Here is a 17,198-nt window from a genome sequence, read left to right on the forward strand (position 1 = left end):
ATATTTATAATAAATAATTTATATTGTGATATAATATTATTTTTAATTATTAATTATTGATAATTTATTTAAAAATAATAAAATCTATAATTTCACTTTTCTAAAATAGGGAGATTCTCTTTAAAAAAAAATATTATTATTATTATTAATTAAAAATTAGTAGTAGAAAATTGAAATAATTTAAAATTAATTTGATATCTATCATTAATTTTATAATTTAAAATTAATTATAATATATATAATTAAATTTAAAATTTAAAATTAATTATAATATGTATCATTAATTTTATAATTATCAGATATTATTGCACTTTACTTTAGAGAAAGTAAATCCTAAAATTTAATTTATATAAAAATATGATAAATAAAAATTAAAATAAATAAAAAAGTTAAAATAATTTTGAAAAATTATCTTATTACCTAAAAATACTCTCATAAAAAATCTCAATCTCATAAAAATAAAATCTCAAATATCATGTAATTATAGTTATGTTTAATATATAAGGTAGATTTTTTTATTACAAGAGCAAAGAAAGGAAAGAGAAAAAAAAAAGAAGAAGTAAAAGTAGGTGAAATTAAAGTAGTTTGAACAAATTTAGAGAAAAGAAAATGAAAGTGTATCCCCTCTTGTATTAATCCCAACTTGGCATCATTGAGGGTTTTAAAAGGGTCCACCGTGTTCCTCTAGATCGCTAAATGAAGGGTTTCATAACAATGCGCGTTTCAACGTTTCAGGCACCGTCACTCAACCCTTCGCCGTCACTGCCTCCATCCATACGCCGTTTGAAACTCCACAATGTCCCAAACGCCGTCTCCTCCCACACTCACAGGCCCCTCCGCATTCGCGCCATGGACGCGGCCCAGCCCTTCGACTACGAGTCCAGAGTGGCCCAACAGTTCCACGACTCGCAGAAGCTCAAGATCGCCATCGTGGGCTTCGGCAACTTCGGGCAGTTCCTGGCCCAAACCCTCGTCCGCCAGGGCCACACCGTGCTGGCCCACTCCCGCTCCGACCACTCCCGCGCGGCCCGCCAACTGGGCGTCACGTTTTTCGCGAACCCTCACGACCTCTGCGAGGAGCACCCCGAGGTGATCCTCCTCTGCTCCTCCATAATCTCCACGCAGCGCGTGCTCCTCACGCTCCCGCTCCAGCGCCTCAAGCGCAGCACGCTCTTCGTCGACGTTCTCTCCGTCAAGGAGTTTCCCAAAACCCTCCTCCTCCACGCGCTTCCCTCCGACTTCGACATTCTCTGCTCTCACCCCATGTTCGGCCCCGAGAGCGCCTCCCACGCCTGGACCGGCCTCCCCTTCGTCTTCGAGAAGGTTCGAATCGCCGACGAGGACCACCGACTCGCGCGCGTGGACAAGTTCCTCGACGTCTTCGCCAGGGAAGGGTGCAGGATGGTGGAGATGAGTTGCGCGGAGCACGATAGGTTCGCGGCGGGGTCGCAGTTCATCACGCACACCGTTGGTAGGGTTTTGGAGATGCTTATGCTGGAGTCCACTCCGATTAACACTAAGGGATATGAGTCTTTGTTGAATTTGGTCGATAATACTGCTAGGGATAGCTTTGACCTGTATTATGGCTTGTTTATGTTTAACAAAAATTCGCTTGAGATGTTGGAGAAGATGGATTTCGCTTTTGAGGACCTGCGGAAACAGCTCATGGGACGGTTGCATAATGTTGTCAGGGAGGAGTTGTTTGATAGTTCTAAGAAGGTGCACAGTTTGCAAGATAACTATGAACTGCTCAAGGTTCCTCAGAATGGATCTGAACCTGCACTGTCGAAATTGAGGTGATTATTTTGTTTTTTGAACATTGAGTTCAGTTTCTATGCATTACTAGTCTAAAATGTTTTGTACTGTTACCCAATCAAAATCATGGTAAGTTTGACTTGACTTTTATTATAGTTATAGTAAAAGTCAACAAACTTGTCATAAAGATATTTGGATACAAGTTTAGAGGTGCTTTTGATTACTTATCTATTAGAAAATGTTTTTTTATTTCCGATAGAGAAATTCTCAGAAATGCTTTTACTCATATATGGAAGTTTGTAATTGAACGGCATTGTTAATATTGTGATTGATTGATGGTGTATACACTATTTACTCTAATCTCATTGTTGTTTAGTACATTACAAGAACATGGATTTGTTTTTAATTCTTTTTTTGGGGGGCGATGTAAGGGCAACTTAGCTTTGTTGTTATGATTTATACTATTTTCTGTTTTGAATTGGCTTTATCTTCACATGACTAAAGATTGTTCTTGCAATGCTATTGCTAGTCAATAATGACCACTTGTAGGGGCTAGGGAGGATTAAAACTGCTATTATTTTTGTTTTTTGTTCTATTTAGGGGTTGGTCCTCCTGGTCAAGTCTAATTATAGTTACGTTTTATGTTAATCTTCAGATTTGGTGATGTTGGTAAACTCGTCAAATACAATTCAAATGGTTCACATCATTCTGATGACAAACCCAAGCTTAAGATTGCAATTGTTGGTTTTGGTAACTTTGGTCAGTTTCTTGCAAAAACTATCGTGCGACTTGGTCATCAGGTGTTAGCATACTCTAGATCAGACTACTCTCATGTGGCTCAAGAATTGGGGGTTTCATATTTCAATAATGTTGACGATCTTTGTGAACAACATCCTGAAGTGATTTTACTTTGCACTTCAATCCTTTCCACGGAGAAAGTTCTTAAATCCTTGCCTATGCAGAGATTGAAGAGAAGTACTTTGTTTGTTGATGTACTTTCTGTCAAAGAATTTCCTAGAAACTTGTTTCTTCAACATTTGTCACCTGATTTTGATGTTCTCTGCACTCATCCTATGTTTGGGCCAGAGAGCGGAAAAAATGGGTGGAATGGTCTTCCTTTTGTTTATGATAAAGTTAGAGTAGGAACAGATGAAGCAAGAATGTCACGATGTGATCGGTTTCTTGAAATATTTTCTAGTGAAGGGTGTCGAATGGTTGAAATGACATGTGCTGAACATGATTGGCATGCAGCTGGATCACAATTTATTACACATACTACAGGAAGATTTTTAGAAAAGCTAAAATTGGAGGCTACACCAATTGACACAAAGGGCTATGAGACTTTGTTGAGTTTGGTGGAAAATACTGCTGGAGATAGTTTTGATTTATACTATGGTCTGTTCTTGTATAATATAAATGCCATGGAGCAGTTAGAAAGATTCGATTTGGCTTTTGAGTCATTGAAGAAGCAGCTTTTTGACCGTCTACATGATGTGTACCGAAAGCAAGTATTTAAATATGAAGAGAAGCTCCATGATTTTTCAGAGAGGTCCATGTTGCTTAGGATATCTGAAGATAATAATCCAGGGTCATCTTTTTCTAATACTGTGGACAATAAATGAAATTGATTTACCCGACTTGCCTCTCTTTGATAATTATCTGGATCTTACTTAATTTGTTAGTAGATTTATATAAATTTGTCATTTCTAGAGGCTTATATGCAGTTTTTTTTTAAGTTGTGTTGATCTGCTTATTGAGATGAAAACAAAAATGAGTTTTGAAATTTTGGATTTATATTTTAATCCCCAGATATTTTTATTTTTCAACATTTTTACTCTGTTCCTATTTTTATCTTGCTGAATTGACACTTAAAGGAGCTCGCATGGTCATATTTTTGTGTCCCATTGTTCATGACAATGAGTGCAATAGAGTTATAAATGTATAGAATCTTTAGATGAGAGTTTGATCACTCTAGGAATGATTTAGGAATGCAAATATTTACTTCATTGTTGTCCATCTGAAAGTTGGATAAGATCCTTTAAAGTTTAAACTAGTATGATCATCTGATACTAAATGGCCTTGGTAAAGGAGAGCTTAGAAAATTGAAGCAGGAGATAAATATATGGTTATTTCTCGTTCAAGTTTAATTTATCTGTCATCAATAGTCAGTTTAGTGTGTTTGAATGTTGACTAAATTCAGGCTGCTCTGAATTTGGTTTGGGGAAGAGAGAGAGATTGTGATCAAGGGTCATCTTTTACCTGATAGGTATTGGGGATTTCACTCTTTAATTTAGTTATCACTTGGAAAATAATTCTGGTTCTGGAATTACTATTTCTTTTTATTCTTCCTGGAATCACTCTACAACATACTCAGTTTTGTGTTGTAATGCTTCAAATCGTAATGTGTAAAATCTAGCTATTATTTTCTAAACCATAACTGAGAGATGGAAACCAAAAACCAAACACACAGAACATCGATCAAGTTCTTCCCATCTGGGTGTCTGTCTATATGGACATAAATCTTCAACTTGTGAAATTGACTGTACAATAATTAATACAGCAACCACTTTTTCCTTTGTGATTTATTATGGCAGAAGATTAAGGTAGCATGCACATAGCGACGTGTGCTTCTGCCTTGTGGAGTTACATACAAAGTTTGAGATTGTTGTCCCGGAATAGAATCACGAAGGAATGAAAATTGTGGCCATGGTGCGAGAGATTGGAGCTTCAATCTTAGTGGTTGAAATTCATGATCATAGTTTTCTTTACAGGTAAGTCCTATGCCAAATGTTTCAGTTTTGAACACAATTTCATGAAGTATTATCAGTACAGGTAAGTCCTATGCCAAATGTTTCAGTTTTGAACACAATTTCATGAAGTATTATCAGTACAGGTAAGTCCTATGCCAAATGTTTCAGTTTTGAACACAATTTCATGAAGTATTATCAGTACCAAATTCAGTAGTTGGGGTGCATGATATTGATGATGTGATCACTATCTAATACATGATTACCTTTCCTATCCTCCTAAAACATATTAGTTGATTGAATGTTTTGCAAACATAAAAAATAATTCTTTAGTTTCAGTAAGTAATTATGAAGGTAAGGAGTTACTCATCATTTCATCTCGGGAGTTGTCTTAACAGAGCTATTTAAATCCGGAACAATGCTATCCGAATAGGGCAAAGATATATGCATTTGGGTAAGAACCGTAAGATAATTAAAGCGTTGCCTCCACCAATTAGAGTTACGGAAACTATTCAACTACATTTGAAACACCCGTTGATTCGTTTTACTAGTATATAAGTTTTGCCACCTTTTTGCTTTTGTGTGTGACACTTGGCGTTTTTGCGAATAAGTTTTTTGTACAGACTTCTGCTCAGTTCTTCGAACTTCCTTTTTACTTCATGTCTACCAAACAATGTGTAAACAGTAACTACCACATACTTTCTTCCTCTTCCCTCCATCTGACTTTTGTGCTACTGAACGGAGCGTAAGTGTGCATACTAGTGTTTTCGTTAATCTTCTATGTTTATTTTTCCTTATTTTAATAGCTTTGCACAACCTATTTTGCAGGAAAAGCTTCAACTAGATATTTTGGATTTTTGAAGAATATGCTTGAGCCACTTTTTGATGGAAGCCTGCCAAATATGAACATATGCACGGGAATTTTGAAGATTTTGAATTTGAATGGTGTACTGAGTTGATACCATTATATTATTTTAGGTGCAATTAGTTTTAGCAAAGATTATTTAGCATCTCATTCAGTTGTCTTGCTATGCAGTTTTCCTTACACCTAGCTAAGGATCGGGTTAATAGGTTGCCAGTGTACATGTCCTTAAGACCATTTTAAGTTGATTTTAATTTTGTGCACGGGTGAATGTCCATCTAATTTTAAATCGGTGCATTGACACCAAGATAATGACTTTCTTCTCAACTACTCATTCATTGGACCAAAAAGTTCATACTCACTCGTCTCTTCGGCAAATTCCTTAGGTGTCGTAAGTGTATTTGTAATCTCTCCGCACTTACTGTCAAAACTGTTGTGTAGAGCAACCAACAACAGAAAAAAAAAATGGTGATTGATATTATAGTTCTATCCAAAGTTGACTAATTGTTGGTCTATTGACATGTCTATATTTTTTTGTTTTTCAGTATGCTTTTATTTTTTCTCGAGCTAAAAATAAACAAAATTACACAATTAAGTTAGTCTACTATCATGGCAACGTGTGATACCCCTAAAATTTTGTATGTTTTTTAAATAAAATTATAAGATCAAAATAAAAAAAAAAATTGTTTTTTTTTATTATGATTAAAATTAGTAATTCAAAATTTTATGAAATAAACAAAAATTACAAAGAATAAAATCAAAACTTGTTGTATGGACTAAAAGCATATATCTAAACTTTCTAAAGGCAATTTGGTGAGGGAGAAAGAAGCATATCTGAGTGAGTGAGAAAAAAGGTGGTGGGCTAGGAAGGAAGCAAAGGGCCCAATGGAAGAACATGAAGCCGACTAACTAAGGTGAGTGAGTGAGTTGGGCTTGGGAGGCTGAGGCTGAGGCTGAGGCTGAGGCTGGCTAAAAACTCAAGTATTAGTATTTGGCTTTCATTTTCTCTTCTCTTTCCTCTTTATATTATACAAATAAATAAAAAAGAAGGTTTTAGGCTTTTAGCGGAGCGAAGCGAAGCCGTGTAAAGCTTAAAGAGCAGATCTGATCTACCTTCAGCCACGCCGCTCTCGGCTCAGTCTCAGATCGCAACGAAAATTGAATTATGAACTCTCCCTCTCGGGTATGCCCAATTCTCAATTCCCTATTTTCCCACACTTTGATATATGCTCATGCTCCGTTTCTTGCTGATCAGACAGGTGACCGTTGGTGATGCTAATAATTACATGGACTGGCCTGGGGTTAACAATCACTTCAGAACTTACAAAGGTACACCTTTTACCAACTGGGTCCTCATAAAAACTTCAACTTTTTCATGTAATATTCGCGTTAAGGATTTGGGGTCTTACCTTACTCTATTGCTTCTCATGTCTGTCAATCGTTTTCCGTGGCTGTGTTCTTAGTAGACGACCAAAAGTCCATGATGGATGTGGCACTCATTTCAAACATGGATCCTGTAAATATTGGGCTGGGTTGTTCTGATAAGCCGGCTCCTGTCACTCCACTCAAGCCAAGAAAGAAAACAATGACATCCGTCTATTTGAAGTTCTTTGAGACAGCTGCTGATGGCAAGACTAGGAGATGCAAGTTTTGTGGACAGAGCTATTCTATTGCAACCGCCACAGGTTATTACTCTTCTTTATTCATGCTTGCCTCAATTCATGGGGTGCAACTTATAACTTATATATGGGCAACTTCACTTAATACCAATTGATTTTAAGATGAAATCTAACATGATACAATAATCTATAGCTCATTTGGTAAATCGTATATTCTGGTAGGCTTGCCTGATCTAGTAGGCATTTGTGGAGGAGGAATGTTGGAAGGTCTCACATCGCTTACCTCAATTCTTGGGATGCAACTAATATATTTTTTGGACAACTTCACTTAATGTCAATCAGTTTAAGACAGAATCTAACAATCCAATACCAACTTTATTATGTAAAGATTACAAACATATAAATTGTAGCATCCTTGGTTACAAATATATATATTCCTAGCAACTGTTCTTACAAATATATATATTCCTAGCAACTGTTCTTACTTATACAATCACTAAAGTTCCTTTGTTCGTGAAGGCAATTTGGGAAGGCATCTAGCTAATCGTCACCCAGGTTATGACAAGTCTGGGGATGCCGTCAGCAATTCAGTGGTGCGGACGGTTGCTGTGGTCAAGAAGTCTCAGCATCAGGGAAAAGCAAGCCAGGTGGATTATGATCATCTAAATTGGTTGCTCATTAGGTGGCTTGTTTTAGCTTCTCTCCCTCCTTCTACTCTGGAAGAGAAGTGGCTTGTGAATTCCTACAAGTTTCTAAATCCAGCTATACAACTCTGGCCAAGTGACAAGTATAGAACTGTTCTTGATGAAGTTTTCAGAAGCATGAGGGAAGATGTAAGAGCATTGTTGGAACAGGTTCCTTCCAAGTTGTCCATTACACTTGATTTCTGGACCTCCTTTGAACAGATTTACTTTATGAGTGTAACATGTCAGTGGATCGACGAAAACTGGTGCTTCCAGAAGTTGCTTCTTGATATCTGTCGCATACCCTATCCATGTGGGGGTGCAGAGATTTATCGTTGCCTCATAAAAGTTCTTAAATTTTACAATATTGAAAACAGAATCCTGTCCTGTACCCATGATATTAGTACAAGTGCTATGCATGCCTGCCATACTTTGAAAGAGGACTTGGATGGTCAGAAAATAGGGCCGTTCTGTTATATTCCTTGTGCTGCTCGAACTTTGAATATGATAATAGATGATGGATTGAGGTCTGCGAAACAATTAATTTCTAAGATACGGGAGTTTGTTATTGAGTTAAATGCCTCACCAATGATCTCTGAGGATTTTATTCAGTTATCCACAGCTTATCAAGAAGGTACTTGGAAATTTCCTCTTGATGTTTCAGCAAGATGGAGCGGAAACTACCAAATGCTTGATCTTGTCCGCAAGGTATGTCATTATATTTCAATTGCTTTAGTTAATGAGCATAATAACCATTAGAGGAAAAGGTACTCAAGCGTTGCAGTACCATGATTTACTGGACAAAACTTGGTTTTGAAGTGGCTTTTCATGCATGAAGTGTTCCATATTTGCTCTAGTATAATATCTTTTAAGAATTTTTCTCTTTGCTGATGAATTCAGCCTGTGTTGATGTTGATATTTCAATTTGTCATTTACTACAACAATGTAGCATGGTATGTCATTCGTGTGAATAGAATCGTAAGAATATATTTTGATATCTTGTGTATGTGATGATGCATGCAATCAAATTATCAAAATCGGATAAATGGAACCGTGGTAAAATATCGTTTATATTTTATGATGCAGGCAGGTAAGTCAGTGGATGCTGTTATTCGTAAATACGAGGAAATGCTGGGCAGTAGGATGCTGCTGGGATCTTCTGACAAAAGTGTGGTTAACATCATGCATCAATATCTTGAACCATTCTACAAAACCACAAACAACATCTGCACAAGTAAGTTGCCAACAGTTGGGCTCGTCCTTTTCTTCATGGATCACATTTCAGAAACCATTACTTCCTGCAGAGAATCACGTCACAGCCCAGATTGGCTCAAAAATGCTGCAGAAGAAATGGCTAAAAAGGCCAGAAATTATATTAATCAGGTTTGCAACATATTTACTTATATGACAGCAATTCTAGATCCTCGAATAAAGGGAGAGCTGATCCCAGATAGTTTAAACTCGGAAAACTTTTTGGATGAAGCTAGAACCCATTTTATTAGAAATTATTCAACCAGCCATTTCTCATCCATGAGTTCTGGATACAATGGTCAAGAAATTGAAGATGGGGGAAGTGTTTCCTTTGCTGAGGAAATAGCACGCAAGAAGCGAAGGACAAGCATGAGTTCTGCCACTGACGAGCTTACACAGTATCTATCAGAAGCTCCAGCTCCAATACCGACTGATGTTCTAGAGTGGTGGAAGGTCAACAGTACACGCTACCCTCGACTATCTGTGATGGCTAGAGATTTCCTGGCGGTGCAGGCAACTTCAGTTGTCCCAGAAGATCTTTTCTGTGGAAAGGGTGATGAAATTGACAAGCAACGATTCTGTATGCCACATAATAGCACACAAGCTATTCTTTGTATCAAGTCATGGATTCAGGTTGGCATCAAGTTTAAGTTAAAATCAACTGAGATAGATTATGAGAGGTTGATGGAACTGGCAGCTGCAGCTGCTCCAACAGATAATAGTCCTGCAAGTTCAGACAAGAAGCAAAAATAATAATTGAAGATGGCAGCAGTAAAGGGTGACAGAGTAATTGATTAACAAGCATCGTTATTGCCACTGTTAGATTATATCTTGACTTTGGCCTATTGCCACTTCAACTTAGAAGGGGTACTGCGGGCGGGTGTTTTGTTCTTTAAAAACTCGTCGTTGTATCATATCATATTAATATAATTATGTTGTACAGTTATGAATTCTGGAAATTACTATTAGCCCAGAGAAAAATCAAATATGACATAATTCTCCCCACTACGTCCTGCTTGATCAGTGTCCACCCCAAGAAAACGTATATTAATGTTGAACGGAGGCTACATACAGAGAAGGCTATGGTCTATGGATTTAAAACTAGTGTCCCTTTCACTTTATCAAAAATGTCACCTTTTTATTATTATTATTATTATTATTATTATAGTTGTTTGTTTGGATCTTGCACCATAACTGAATCAGACGCTATATGCATGACAGTTGAAATAGTAAAAAATAGACATACATTTAACAAACGGATTTTTTTAAGACACTGATTTTTATTTTGACTAGTAGGAGAAAAGATATTCCATGCTATTATTAAAAGAACAGAAAATAAGTGAACAGTTAACTTTTCATTACATATTCTTTTTTCTATTTTATTCTTCAGGACAATTTGACAAAAAAAAAAGGATTTCAATATAATAAAGGGGGGAATTAAATATAAATTTCTTTTGATTATTATCATAATAGACAATTATCATATTATGATGTATCGACGTATACATGACTTGCAAGTCCGTCTTCATACTTCAGGTTCCGGGCACCCTGTAAATTTCAGGCAGAGCTCCGGCATACTGCTAAGTGCTAAGTGCTAATAAAAATATAGCCGATCAAATCGGTGGCTTGTACAAATGTGACTAAAACCCATTATCTATGCTGTATGCACAATGGCCTAGTATCCTGTTATTCTGACACCAAAAGTTATTACAATGCTGACAACTTTCTGGACCAAAAGAGAATAAATAAATAATTATAAATTGAAATTAAATGCATCTCCAAAATTGCTGGGAGTAGAAAGCCTAAAAACATTCACTAATTAAAATTCAAGTATATAAAAAATTCCATTAATCTAAATCCATGAAGACTGTTAAGACCACTTTCTGGCTTCTGCATATCTAGAATAACAAATGCTCTCGTAGATATTCCCGTACTATTACAGGCACGCTTGTAGGAGGGACCTGTAACACCAACAATAAGAATAAATTCAAGATTGTGAAACTAGTAATTATGCAGAAGCGAGATTAAAAGCTTAGGAGAAAGGAAATTTTCCCAATATACTGGCAATTATATTTTTATTATGTCTGTTGTGTAATATTTTTAATTTATATAAATTTTAAAAATATTTCTATTATGATCAATATGTCAAAAAATTTCATATTACTTAAGAATTCATACTAAAGATAATTTATAAATATCTTCCTTTCTTAATTTATTGATACACCATTTTAATGGCAAAATTATGACAACTCATCGAACATTAAAATGGACATGTCAAAAATATTTCAAATTATAAGAAATCAGATAATTAATGCAAATGAATAAATAAAATATAAGTAACTTAAGCTTAGAAAAATAAGTGTTTAAAAAATTTTAGAGTACAAGTAGTTAAGATTTGAGACAATAAAGGAAAGTTTTAATATAAAAAAAAAACTAATTTTTTAGATGAAAAATAAAAAATTCTTAATTTAAAAGAATTTTGAAAGCGATTAATAATTTGAGAGATTTTAAAAACTATATAAATAAGTACCAAATAATGGTGAAGTCATGTTAGGTGTGATATAAAGCAAAAGAGAGTATTTCATGAATGATACTCAAAATCATAATAAAGGGGCTGATTTAGGACTAGAAAACTTCATTTTTCAAACACCAACAGGCTGTTTGTGACACCCGTCCCATTCGAAACCCTTTCTTAACGATGACTGATGAACCAGTCTCGCAACACTACCATCAAAACTTTACAGTGTACAATAATTAACTTACAATGCCATAATCTGTCACAATAACCGAGACATAATCCGAAGGAGTAGCATCATACCTGTCAGTGAAAATAAACTCAGTGATAACCATTTCTTCATTTCTTGGGGGATAAGATGTTCACACAAATGAAATATATTAAGCTTACATCAAATTCAAAAGCTTCAAATTGTCTTCACTGGCCCAATTTTTCAGATAATCGACATCCATTCGTCCAGCAACCCTGGCAATAGCATCTGGATCGCCTGCAAGCAATTTGAAGTTTATCAACAGACAGTTACAAAATTATGAGAGCATGTATAAAGACCACTCTTAAAAGAGGTTGACGTCAATAGAATTGGGAGGAAGATGCCCCGTTTATTCATATAACAATACTTGATAGCAGTAAAAGAAATTCCATCCCAATCCCCCCTTGATACATAAAGAAAGTTTATACTGAAGTGAAAATGTAACATTAACAAGCTGATATAACAAAATTACCTAGTTCGTTAGAACATATTGAATCGAGTAGCACCCTCTCATGAAATTTATATGCTTCACAACAGATTAATACAGGAACACGAAATGCATGAGCCACCATTGCAACACAAGAAGTCCCAACCCTTGAATAGACAGTTCCATCAGAAAAAACTGCAGAAGCTCCCAGAAGAACTCGAGTGACCTCATGCATGATATAAGAAACAGCATTTATATGAATATATGTGCAACTCAGGCCCTTAGCCACTAGCCCACGAAGTAAGGCCTGACCTTCAAGCCTTGGCCGTGAATCTACCACCACAACACGGAACTGTTTTCCCAGCTCATGGGCATATAAAAAAGTCATCTCAACAACACATGACAATCCATATGTGAGAAGCACATCCCCATCCTTCACCTTTGTAAAAGCATGTTGGACAATCACCTTATCAGCGAGAACTATCTTTTCATTTATGAACCGGTCAATATCAGAACACAGGGCTGCTTTTGCCTCAAACTCGGAATGACTTAAAGGAAGATTGACAATACGACTCTTTACAAACCTAATTGCATTTCCCATGCTCATAGAAAGTGGTCTACATTCCGTAAAGAAAGATACATAACTATTGATTTTTGAAGTTAAATCCCTAACAAGGACCTTTTCATGTGGTGTGCAGTAATCTCTAATGGCATCTTGAAATGCCCTTAGCATTGCAATACAACGAGCATTACCCCCTGATATATCTCCTGTTGAATAACGCAGTCCAACCTGAAAATTAAATATGACAATGAGTGCCGTATCTTGATTGCTATTTATGTCTTAAGTTTACTTTCATTTGAAGAACTCCCTATGTTGTTCGAAGCTCCAAAAAGAATTTCATGACTCACACATGCTATTTAGTAATGATAGCATCCAAACCATTGGCTAGAAAATCTCAGGAGAAAGGAAAATTAAAATGAGATATAGAAGCTGTAGCTTTTCAAAGGGCATCAGAAATCCCAGGTTTTGCATGGTTTGAATGACAAGGGAATATTATGATGTGAATTTCTCATCCAAAGGAACAAAATGTGAATACCCAGCACACCATGCATATTTACATCGGTGAACATGCATATTTGAAGCATGAAAATATGGGCATACAATTGAAGTTTAAATATATTTGACAACGTCAAGGATTTTGAAAATATACCTTATGGCATTAAAAGTAGGGTGATTATACTGACAAACTACTAGAACATTATCAAAAGGATTGGAGATTCAATATGAAATAAGAATAATTAATGGATAACAGAGCAAAGATATGCAAACATAAATAATGAAATATTGTGAATAAACAGAATAATTTGTTAACAATGGCAGCATTCATTTTCAGATCACACATGTAACTGTTCTGGTCTACAATAGATGTCATATGCATTATTTCCAAATGAGTACCTCTAATACAGCAGGATGTACTAAATCATTGTGGAAAAACTTTGATTCGAGATTAGAAAGCTGAGTCCTGTGTTCATATTGAGGCAAATGCTGAAATAATTCAACTCCGTTTCCAGATTCAGTTGGATTGACCACTCCACGCTTTCTAGCCCTTTCCATTTGGCTTTTGCTGCCAAATTGAATTTGGGGAGGAGGAGCATCCTTTTTCCTATCTTTCTCCAAAGAACGATCTCCTGCTTTCATATCAGTATCCCCAGGAGACGCACAGGGAGGACCACCTTTCTTTTCCGATGACTGCTTTGTACTTTTACCCTGGGCAGCTCTATCAGATTCACCCACTGCTTTACTTCCCTCACCTGGATACAGAACAACAATCAAAAGCATAAGCACAAGTACAAAAACTATATGAAGGGAAACCAAGTATTTAAAGTTACTGGTTGTCGCAACTGAACTATGTAACACATTAAAAACCATCTGCTAAGAAACTGAATATCATATTATCTCTTACAAGGCTCAACATAGTATATAATACAAATTTAATATAATTGCATTGAATCAGTAAAACAAAAAGTAAAAAGCAACAAAAAAAAAACGATGTCCTAAAATACATGCAACCCAAAACGAAACACGCTTAAAATTATTGAAATTACATGTGAGCATCATTGAAACATAGAATCATAGGTTTTATAATCCATAACATCGATCTAAAATTCAAATTAGAGGGAAAAAAAAGGATAAATTGCAATTAGAAAATCCCTAAACAACCTTTAAAAGCCGCTTTGGCAGCTCTCTGTGCCTCCTGCAAGGCTCGTCTCTCAGCTTTGGTAGTTTTAGCCTTCAAAGGCTTTGAACTTGATTGCAGAGACTCTTCCTTTTTTTCTATAACAAGTGAAACCAACGAATAGAGTATAATTCACGAATCATGCATTTCCACATTAAATAAAATGGCAATTCAATTCAATTTTTACCAATGGCAGTGACGAGGTTTGGATTTTTCGAGGAATCGAAGTCCCCGGATATCATGTGGCGGTCGCCGGAATGACGTGACGGAGGAATCGTGGTGGCAGAAGAATCAGAAGCGAGCAATCCGACGCAACGGATATTGTGGTCGCCAGAGCTCCGAGTGACACGTGGTGCATCCATGTGAGAATAATGTGTGTGTGTGTTCAGTCAACTACTACAAATTTGGAGTTTGTTATATAAAGAGGAGGAATTAGGGTTTGCGTTCATTTGGGATTGGAGGCTTTTCGGTTTCAAGAGTTGCGTTGTTACCACGTTCTGTTTCTGGCCGTTATTTCATTGCCCTAGGGGCGGGAATCGGGTTTTTATTTATTTATTTATTTATTATTATTATCATCTTTCTGACCTAAGAGTTATGACACCAGATAAAATCGAGTATACTATTTTAAGATCATGTATTTGTAATTTTTGATATGCAAATGTTCAATTTTTTTTTTTCATAGAATCATCAAATCAGGAAAGACTAAATTATTAAAATAAAATGTATTTAATATTTTAACTAAATTCCACTTATAGTCTCTTCATAATATTAAATATAAAATTTTTGTTATTTTATTTTTAAATTTACTACTTTTAAAAATACTTTTTACATTACAATTTAATAAAAGTTATCATTTATAATAATTTTATTAACTTTTACCAAAATTACTTAAAAGTTGTACATAATTCCATATCATGATTTTTTATTGTTTTATAGTATAAATTTTTTTATTATTTTACTAAAATATCACAAGTAAGCATATATATATAGAGAGAGAATGAATCATTTTACTTCAGTAAACTTACTCTGTTCAATAACTCATGTTCTGCATCAAATTTCAACGATCCAGCCGTTCAATTTAAAGTTCTTAATGCATAGATCAAATTTATAAATTTTTAAAAAATTTGGAAATTATTTGATACTTCATTTCATTAATTCAAATTGACAGATAATCATAAAATCATTTTATACATTGATTCAAATTAATGAAACGAAGTATTAATTCAATTACTTGCAAATTCATTTTTATTATGTTATAAATATGAAATATTTATCAAATTTATAATGATTATTTATTGTTGTGTAACGATTTATGTTAGGTTTTTAAAGGTTAAATATAAGCTTAATTTCATGTAAATCAATAATATATTGATTCAAATTCACCATTATACATTAAATTATAAAAATGTATTAATAATATATATATATATATATTATAAACTAATTTATCAGAAAATATACACTAATATTATTAAAAAATTATATTTTTTGACTAATCACTTAGATATTTAAGTATAAGATGTTTTTTTTAACTATATACAAAATTAAGGCTAATTTTACGACTAAATCAACAAACATTATAGTTCATATGTTTATTAGGGATACAAATCTTAAAGCTAGTCTTTATAATAACAATTACATACCTTATGTGTTCTTGAACAAATTATTAATGAAAAAGTTAAATATGTTGGAATAAAAAAAAAAACTACTAGCCTAGTTTCATTTGAATGCATAATATAGTAGTACAAATTTATCATTATCTTTTAAATTATAAAAAAAAATATTGAAATCATATATCTATTAAACTCGATCTATTTTATGATAAGACAAAATAAATTTTACTAACATTAATTTCTTTACACATGTGCACATGCACACATATTTTAATATATTATTTAGTGAATAGTCAATTTTATATTAGAAATATATGTTATTATCCTATTATGAAACTAATAATCATTTTTATCCTAGAAATTATACTTTATTATGAAACCAAAAAAATTCTAATAATTTTATGTATCCTTATAAAATTCATCTAAATTCGTAGAGTTAACAATTTTTTTCCTTAAAATATGTTATTATTATTATTTTAAGTCCTTGGATCTGAGATCAAAATGAAAAAAAAGGTAATTAATATTAGATATTTAAATGAAACTCTAAAAAAATTAGTTGTATATTTAAATTTATTTTATCAATGACTCATATAACAATGAGATACAATTTTAGAGATTACATTAAATATTTATTTTATATTTTTATAAAGATCAGATATATCAACAAGTTCCTGAATTTAAAAAAAAAAATGAATTTGATTTTTAAACTAAAAAAATTATCATTGTTTCTTTGATATTTTATAATTTATACAACAAGTCTATGAAGTTGGTTATTGACACCTTGAAACCACTAGAAAAGTAATAATTTATAAAAATTTTACTAATTTCATAAATTTAATTACAAAAATTGTAAAAATAAATAATTATAATATATATATATTTAATTTAAGGATCTTAAAATTTGTCCAAATAACATATATCTTTTATGAGAAATAATATGTTGTTTAAATCAAATAAAATTATTATATAGATGATAATACATATTAACACATTTGCATACTTAATATTTAAAGCACGAAATAATTGATTAAATTGAGTTGGCAGAAGAATCTTATTAGTTAATTAACATGCATAAGCATAGGACCTAAAACTTTTATAAATATATGATGATTTATTATTTATTTATTTATTTATTTTAAATTTGAATAGAGTAGCAATATTTGAATAGCGAACTTTTCAGTCATTTATCTCTAATTTATTTGTGTTCGTATTACATTGGCTCACCATGGGGTATATAGG

General features: G+C 33.8%; 3 protein-coding genes across 8 annotated transcripts; 2 read left to right on the plus strand and 1 right to left on the minus strand.

Moving 5' to 3' along the window:
* Positions 1-639: 639 nt before the first annotated feature.
* Positions 640-3,581, plus strand: LOC109808128 (arogenate dehydrogenase). The gene is made up of 2 exons (XM_020370989.3): positions 640-1,796; positions 2,411-3,581. The coding sequence occupies exons 1-2, from the start codon at positions 697-699 to the stop codon at positions 3,375-3,377; spliced, it is 2,067 nt and encodes a 688-aa protein (XP_020226578.2). The 5' UTR covers positions 640-696; the 3' UTR covers positions 3,378-3,581.
* Positions 3,582-6,106: 2,525 nt separating this feature from the next.
* LOC109809375 (BED zinc finger and hAT dimerization domain-containing protein) lies at positions 6,107-9,925 on the plus strand. Of its 5 annotated transcripts, none has more exons than XM_020372666.3 (6): positions 6,107-6,278; positions 6,422-6,547; positions 6,624-6,693; positions 6,828-7,049; positions 7,503-8,374; positions 8,753-9,925. In XM_020372666.3, the coding sequence occupies exons 2-6, from the start codon at positions 6,530-6,532 to the stop codon at positions 9,668-9,670; spliced, it is 2,100 nt and encodes a 699-aa protein (XP_020228255.1). In that variant the 5' UTR covers positions 6,107-6,278; positions 6,422-6,529; the 3' UTR covers positions 9,671-9,925. The 5 variants fall into 5 exon arrangements, with proteins under 5 accessions (XP_020228255.1, XP_020228256.1, XP_020228257.1 ...); XM_020372667.3 differs by having other exon boundaries at positions 6,110-6,278; positions 6,831-7,049; XM_020372668.3 differs by lacking the exon at positions 6,107-6,278 and having other exon boundaries at positions 6,362-6,547; positions 6,620-6,693.
* Positions 9,926-10,554: 629 nt separating this feature from the next.
* Positions 10,555-14,871, minus strand: LOC109808807 (uncharacterized). Of its 2 annotated transcripts, XM_020371950.3 has the most exons (7): positions 14,534-14,871; positions 14,331-14,444; positions 13,566-13,921; positions 12,155-12,899; positions 11,823-11,919; positions 11,681-11,735; positions 10,555-10,878 (listed from the first exon to the last, which is right to left on the minus strand). In XM_020371950.3, exons 1-7 carry the CDS (start codon positions 14,706-14,708, stop codon positions 10,816-10,818), a joined length of 1,605 nt encoding a protein of 534 aa, XP_020227539.1. In that variant the 5' UTR covers positions 14,709-14,871; the 3' UTR covers positions 10,555-10,815. The 2 variants fall into 2 exon arrangements, 1 of the variants encoding a protein (XP_020227539.1); XR_002240624.3 differs by lacking the exon at positions 11,681-11,735 and having other exon boundaries at positions 11,736-11,919.
* Between the last annotated feature and the right edge of the window lie 2,327 nt (positions 14,872-17,198).

This window comes from Cajanus cajan, chromosome 5 (assembly GCF_000230855.2).
Source record: "Cajanus cajan strain Asha chromosome 5, NIPB_CcT2T_4, whole genome shotgun sequence".
Taxonomy (NCBI): domain Eukaryota; kingdom Viridiplantae; phylum Streptophyta; class Magnoliopsida; order Fabales; family Fabaceae; genus Cajanus; species Cajanus cajan.